Source organism: Leptonychotes weddellii, chromosome 14, assembly GCF_054177405.1.
Source record: "Leptonychotes weddellii isolate Sample4059 chromosome 14, ASM5417740v2, whole genome shotgun sequence".
NCBI classification, from domain to species: domain Eukaryota; kingdom Metazoa; phylum Chordata; class Mammalia; order Carnivora; family Phocidae; genus Leptonychotes; species Leptonychotes weddellii.
Window position 1 is genome coordinate 62,098,955 of NC_138382.1, and position 7,801 is coordinate 62,106,755.

General features: G+C 48.8%; 1 protein-coding gene across 1 annotated transcript; it reads right to left on the reverse strand.

The window, feature by feature from the left end:
* Positions 1-345: 345 nt before the first annotated feature.
* Positions 346-7,061, reverse strand: RNF183 (ring finger protein 183). Its single transcript, XM_031030014.2, has 2 exons — positions 6,855-7,061; positions 346-2,241 (listed from the first exon to the last, which is right to left on the reverse strand). Exon 2 carries the CDS (start codon positions 2,202-2,204, stop codon positions 1,632-1,634), a length of 573 nt encoding a protein of 190 aa, XP_030885874.1. The 5' UTR covers positions 2,205-2,241; positions 6,855-7,061; the 3' UTR covers positions 346-1,631.
* Between the last annotated feature and the right edge of the window lie 740 nt (positions 7,062-7,801).

A 7,801-nucleotide genomic window follows, 5' to 3' on the forward strand; every position in this document is an offset into this window, starting at 1 on the left:
GGGGAGATCATTGCCTAATTTACTTGCCATGATGTTAAGGAGCAAGGATGTGTAAAGAAATGAAGTCAACAGGGAGAGTTTGAGTCCCAGCTTTAGTGTAATTATCTTCGATGGCGCGAATGGAGAGGTAGGTGTCAGTCCCCTGGCGGGATACATAGGGTGGCATTCCAGTTTTGTAATGGAGAATTTTCTTCACGTTGGTGCTTAACACCATTTGGTCTTAAGAAACATGAAATATAGGTCTTGGCTATTTTGGAATATTTTGTACATTAAGATCCCTTAAGAATTTATAGAAGCTAGTTCCGTTAAGCACAAAATTTTTAGAACAAATAAAACCAACTCCCGTTTCTGACCTCTGAAAGTTTATTCCACAAATCAAGATCCTTTCATCATTCTGATGGTGTTTTAACCACCGTGGGCCACAGGGCAGTATTAAAACTGGGGAAGCAGAAGGGGTTTTAGACAGTGCAGAGGTAGCAACTTGTAGCCAAACAGCTGAAGCATCTAGTTTGCCTTGGTTCTAAGATTCTGTCTTGTAAAATGAAGACCAGGATCCCCTGTCTGCATGGCCTGGGATGGAAGCTAAGGCTTTTCCTCTGTCCAGGGCTTCTGCTTTATCTCTCAAGGTCAGACAGAATTCCATTGCCTGGAGGAGGGGAGTTGACTCTACCCAACATCCAGGCTTACTTGAGGCCTCTGCACCTACCTACACCTTTTCTCCAAATCTCAGATTTCTTTTGATTGACTGACCCTGGTTTCTTTTCACCTTTAAACTTTTATATTCTCAACACTCCATAAACCACATACTGACAAGCGGTTGTCTTGTACAAGAAGCAGCCCTCCTTGCTGGTAAAGGCTCTCTGTCACCCATGGATAATCCCACCCTTCTCTTCCCCTAGTTCTGACATAATGTGGGCCAAGTAAGTGGTGGTAGAATGAGTAAATGCATGAATTCATGAATGCACACCATTTTTTCCTGGGACTGGTGGCAAGACTTCCAAAGAGAAAACAAAGAAGGTATGCACATTTGCTCACAGAATTGAAGCTCACTTCGCAAAATTTTAGCAACACCTATTAAAAAGAGCAGGTCAAATGTGAACTGAGTTCGAAGCAACTCCATTGAGAAACGCAACTTTCTCTCTGGGCTAGTCGGGCTCCTGGATACCGTGGTTCAGCCCTTTGGCACAATTTGTTCCGTAGCCCTATAATCAAAGATCTGCTTCTCTGCCCTTCTTGGCCCCGTGGCTCACACCTAGAGGTCTCTTCACATCTTTTCCCAGCCTTTTAGCTTTCAGAGGTTCTCATCATAGTAGGGATCTGTTTGCAGAAGCAAACATGTGGACTAACTGATAGACTGTAAAAATGAACAATACTACAAAGGAAGACAACCCCAAATGAGGCTGTGTAGTCCCCATCCCCAGCAGCAGTCAAGAAAGGCTTAGATCCAGGGCTCTTGGGTGGCTCAGTCAGTTAAGTGTGTGACTCGATTGCTCGGGTCTTGATCACGGGGTTGTGAGTTCAGGTCCCATGTTGGGCTCCACGCTGGGCATGGAGCCTACTTCAAATAATAAGAATTAAAAAAAAAAAAAAAATTTTTTTTAAAGGCTTGGTTCCTTGTCCAGAAACAGTGCTCACCCCACACCCCAAAGGAATTGCTTGGTCCAAAAGATGGAGAAGATGAGCAACAGAGTGACACTGAGGATAACAGCCATCAGGTAAGAAAAGATCCGGAACTGAGGGTTGCGGAAACACTCCCTCAGAGAGTAGTGGCTGGGGATGGGAATGGGCAGAGACCTGGTGGTGGGGCCCATGTCCTGGGGGGGGCCCGTTTGGCTCCCGGGCTCAGGGCCTAGGTGCAGCGTATAGACCCGGGGCTGGCGCAGGAAGTAGCGGCTCTTGGGCTGGTCCTTGAGATAGAGCTGGTGGCCTTCCAGGATGACGTGGTGGGGCTCCAGGCGAAGCAGGGTGAGCACGGCGGTATCTGTGGGCAAGTCGGTGACCGGCTGCCCAGAGGCCAGCACAGTGGGCTGGCGACAGAGTGGGCACAGCAACTGGCGCCGGGCTGGAGTTACCAGGCTGAGGTGGGCCAGGCACTCCACACAGAAGGAGTGACAACAGTCCAGCACTTTGGGAGTGTGAAATGTGTTGTTGAAGGGGTTCCAGCAGACAGGGCACTCAGGCTCCCGGCCCTGCCGCTCCGCCATCCTCAGATGAGACACCGGGAGGCCTGGCAGGAATGTCCTGGCAGAAGGGGAAAAGGAGCAAAGGGATAACCCGTTGAGCTCCATCCTTGTGCTTGGTCCTAGACTAAGGGTTCTGTGCCTTGTCAAAACATACTGTCACCCATATTTCACAGATGAAAAACTTAGATTCAAAAGATGAAGCAACTTGTTCCAGATCACCAAGTTCCTAAGCTGTAGAGTTAAGTCTGGTGCTCCTGCAGCATCCCCCCTATCAGGGCAAAGGCCTGAGTCACCCCACCATTAATGAACTGGCACTGGAGGGGACTGTACCCCCACTTGGGAAGTGGGAAAAAAATGCTCCTGCTCCATGTGACTGCCCTTGACTTCTCAGACTCCAAGGAGAGGGAGGGGAGCCCGTCAGTGGTCTGTGCTGTAAGGCAAATACCTCCTTCTCTGCTGCCTCAAGTCCCTGACTAATGCAGAGATGGCCTTTGTGAATTCCCTGGTCTGTCCCTCCTCTGGGACAAATGCCAGGCCCTCTTTCCCTCCTCCCATTGGGCTACAGGGCCAACCCTCCAGAGCTCATTTGCCCAGTCTTTGTGCAGGGCACTTCACTGGCTTGGCAAGGCTTTTCTCCTTGACCTGGAAGCTTAGAGAGGCTCTCCTGCCCAGGTCCCCAGGTCAGCCCTTCCAGAACCTCCCAATATTTGGCCTCCCCTGGCTCCTCCTCCCTCCCTTTGTCCCCGGAAACCCCAGGGCACTCACCTGGGCTTCCTTGGTACTAGGGTGGTCAGGCAGACTACCTGAAGGACCCGAGGCTCCAGTCTCTCCCTCTCCTGAATCCACACAGCTTCTCTCCACCAGCCACCAGCCCCGGGGCCTGTCTCCATGGCAGCACACACAGAGCACCTGGAGCTGCCAGGTGGCCTGGTCTGCAGCCTCTTGAGCACATCTGCCTGCTGCACAGGCCACAGAGCTGCCTGGGTGGCAGGGGGTGGGGAGGTGGGGGACCAGAGTTCCCCCAGGGTGTGGCAAACAACCAACCATGGAAGCCAAACATCTGCAAGATTGTGGGCGGTCTCTTCAAGACCTGGGATCCATGGCCTAGGAAGGTAGGGGTGGCAATTTCCTTTTTCTAGATTGTGGAGGGGGTAAGTGAGCCTCTGGGCATCTCTCCTGCGCCCTCATTTCTAAGATGGCTAAAACCTCCTCCTAACACAAAGGGGCGGTCCACCCTGCACTTCAATTGCTGTGAAGTTTTTCTGCTACACAGCCTAAAATCTCTGCACCGCAGACTCAGCAAATTTGTTTATTTTTAAGTGACATCTACACCCAGCGTGGGGCTCGAACTCACTACCATGAGATCAAGAGTCACATGGTCCTCTGAGCCAGCCAGGCACCCTCCCTTTCTAATCCTTTAATGTGCCCAAGTAGCTGTAACCACGCAAGTCTTGCTGCCATCTTTGTTCTTAGAACACGGACAATCAACCTGGCAGGCAGTGACCCCTGAGGTCTTAGATGGCCAAAGGTTGGCCATCTCCCCACCCTTGGGGACTTAAAAGAGGGAGTCAGGAAGGAGAGTTCCAGCCCCACTTCCCCTTGTCAACCAGAAACACCTAGCTTTTCTCCTATCCATCACTTGAATTAAGTTGAAGAGTTGAGCTGCTGAGGGGGGAACAACATGTACCAAAGCCCCAAGGTGAAAAAAGGCTCTGCCAGATTCTGGAAGTGAAAGAAGCCTGAGGTGCAGTGGGTGGGGCTGGAGCAGGAAAGTGGCTCAGGAGTGAGCCAGCGAGAGTGGAGGCAGGCCCTAGAAGCTGGGGAGCAAATCGGGATTGAATTCTAGGGATGGGGGTGGGGCTCATCACCTTTTTTTTTTTTTTTTAAACATTCCATTTTAAAAGCACCATTTCAGGGGTGCTTGGCTGGCTCAGTCAATAGAGCTAGAGCGGCTCTTGATCTCCGGGTTGTGGGTTCGGGCCCCATGTTGGGTATAGAGATTGCTTAAAAAATAAAATCTTTAGGGTGCCTGGGTGGCTCAGTTAGTTAAGCCTGGAGTCCCAGGATCGAGTCCCGCATCAGGCTTCCTGTTCAGTGGGGAGTCTCCTTCTCCCTGTGACCCCACCCCCTCTCATGCACTCTCTCACTCTCTCAAATAAATAAAATCTTTAATAACAACAACAACACCATTCCAGAGCAGAGAACGACTAAAAAGGACAGAGTGGAAGTAAAAGACCATGAGGGACTTTATTATTCAGGCTGGGATGGTGGTGCTTGACTTAGACAAGGCCATGGCAGAGAAGATCAAAGGGATGGAATAAAAACCATCTCTGGAGATTAAATCAAAAGCACTTCCCAAAAAGCAGTGCACAGCATAGGTTCTGGAACCATGTTGTTGAGGCTCATGACCCCAAATGCACTGCTTATCAGGGCTGTGATCCCAGTTGAATTGCTTAGCCTGTGCCTCAGCGTCTTCTGAAGAGGAAAGTAGTATGTCTGAAGGTAAAGCTCTTAGAGCCTGGCGCCCAGCAAAGACTACCTATGAGATGGGCCATTATCCCTGCAAATGGATTTGAGAGACAGGAAAGATCAAGGTTGACCTTGAAGCCATGAGAAAGTTTTCTGCGTTGAGCTTTAAGGAGCTCTGAATTCCAGAGTGTGTCCAAAGCAGACCTTGAGTACTTACCAAAAGCCTTGAAAGGTAATAGCCTTGATCCAGCAGTTCCCCCGCTGGGAATCTCTCCCATGGAAATAATCAAGGACCTGTGCAAAGGCTTGATTGTAGGGATGCCTGTAGAAGCGCGGCTCTACCAGTGAAGTATGGAAAACTACATACTCCGTCAACAGTGGGACGTTAATTAAAGACATTCTACTCCAACCACACGAAGAGACATTCTGCAGCCTTTAAAATGATGTGATAAGAGGCACCTGGGTGACACGGTTGAATGTCCAGCTCTTGGTTTTGGCTCAGTTCATGGTCATGAGATTGAGCCCTGCGTCAGGCTCCTCGCTCAGCAGGGAATCTGCTTGAGATTCTCTCTCCTTCTTCCTCTGCCCCTCCCCCTCCCTCTCTCTCAAATAAATAAATAAATCTTTTTCTAAAATGATGTCCTAAAACATCTATTAATATGGAGATATGTTTGTGATATGCAATTAAGCAAAAAGAACCAGTAATAAAACCATATCATGATATTATTCAATTATCCTGCATATGTGTGCCATGGAAAAAATGTCTGGAAAAGCAAACACCAAAATGTCAACAGTGGTTATCTCTGGGAGTAAGATTATAGGTGGATTTTGTTTGTTTGTTTGTTTTAAATTCTCTTGTCTGAAAATCCTCTAACTTTACTGTAGTCCAATAAACTTGTATTACTGCCCTTAAAGACCTCCCTCTCCCCGCCAAAAGCAGACCTCACATTTTCTGAAGTTCCATGGCCGAAGCTGTGAAGGGCCCCGTTCAGGAGGAGGAATAATCATTCTTGCCTCAGCACCTGGGCCCTTATCTGCCGGGATCCCCATAGACATCGACTGCTGTTTCCGGTGCAGCAGGGCAGAGTCCATTCTCTCCATGAGAGACTCTGACCACGTACCCTCCCTCCACCACTCACCCCCCACACTGTCGCAGCTGCAGTAAGTCCTAGACACCACCCCAAAGGTATCACCTTTGTCTGTGACCAAGTCAGCCAAATATTGTCTATAGCATCACCCGAAAGTTTTTACCCTCGAGAGAGATGAGGAACTAGCATTTTTTAAAAAAGATGTATTTATTTGAGAGGGAGAGTGAGCAGGGGGGAGGGGCAGAGGGAGAGGCAGAGAGAGTCCCAAGCAGACTCCACACTGAGTACGGAGCCCGACACGGGGCTCGATCCCATGACCCTGAGATCATGACCTGAGCTGAAACCAAGATCCAGTGGCTCAACTGACTGAGCCCCCCCAGGCGCCCCAAGAGCTAGCATTTTTATAGGACTTCACAGTTTACCAAAGGGCCCCCCCTCCTGGCTAGGATCTAAAGTGAGGCAACTCACATCTACATTTGATGATTGCCTTTTACAATTTTTTCCCATCTGCATGAGGCCATTTGTTTTTTGTTTTTTGTGTCCAGTTATTTACTGTGGTTGTTGTTGTTGTTTTTAAGTAATCTGCACACCCAGTGTGGGGCTTGAACTCACAACCCTGAGATCAAGAGTCACATGCTCTACCAACTGAGCCAGTCAGGTGCCCCAAGGCCATTTGATTCCTTAAAACCACCCCGTGAAGGAAGCAGGATAGGGAGTTGAAAGTATGCAGGCTTTGGAACCAGACTTATTTGCTGTGTGGTCTTAAATAAATGGCTTATCATTTTTCTTTGTAAAATAGGCTAATAATCCCCCACCTTAGAGTCTTGCTGTGAGGAAGGGATAGTATCTGTACCATGCCCTGCAGAGCACAGCAGGTGCTTAGTACACGGTTGGCATGATAGTTTTATACCCATTTTATAGATGGGGACGCCGAGGCTCAGCATGTGAAGTGGCTTGCTTAAGGCTTCACAGCTAACGAACTGCTAAGCTTGAAAACTGGTCCCAGGAGCCCTGCCTCCCAGGCCAGTGTTCATGCTGGCTGACAGCAGTGCCCCTCAGGACTCTGGGGTTCTGTGTCCCATCCATCCCCCCAAGACCCTCTGTGGCTCCTTACCTGCTTCCTCAGAGTCTCCTCCTCCAGTCCGCAGGGTGGCCATGCGGCATGTACTCTGTGCTCTAACTCCTTTGGCCTGGTTTCCAGGCAGTTGTGGGTGGGTCTTATTTGCATGGGTCTTATTTGCATGGGTCTTCTGGCCGCTCCTCGCCACAGCTCTATTGCAGGTTTTTCTCTTCCTTCTGATGACTTTGGGCAGTCTATGCTCATGGGGGACAGGCCAGGAGCTCTGGTTTCCTTTTCCTCCTGTGAGTCACTCTTGCTTGTTCTCGAAGGGGGTCAAAGTCTCTCATCCTTGCAGACCTCGGTTTGGTATTCAGTTGGTTTCCTGCTATGTCTGACTGCACCACTTTGACTCACGCCCAGCCTTACTTTGATGGAAGGCCAGGCATCTCTGAAGCCACTTCTGGCCCTCAACCTAGTTAGCTCCTTCCCTACTCTGAGCCCCCACAACCAAAATACAAAGGGCTCTTGCAAAATATTAAGAAAAAGGCAAATTGTCCAACAGAAAAACAATCAGGGGAGAGTTATTTAAGCATAAGTGTGAAGAGCCTGGGTCAATCAAGTCAGACTTTGGGGTCAGAGTCAAGTCCTTGCTCAGAATCCAGACTCTACTCATTGACTAGTGATGGAGATGAGCAAATTGACTTCTCTAAGCCTCGGTTCCCTCCCCTGAAAATTGGCATCATAATTTTATCTACTTGATCTGATTAAATGAAATAGCACTTGTAGAGATCACAGCACGGTGCCTGGTACACGGTAGCACGCAGTAAATGTTAACTACGACTATTACGATGATATGATCAAGCAAATCACCAAAAAGAAAAGAAGTACAAACAGAACATATACGTAATTGCTCAACTTCATTTATGATTAGAGAAACTCAAATTTGAATAAGACACTGATTCTTTTTTTTTTTTTTTTAATTATTTGACAGAGAGAAAGCA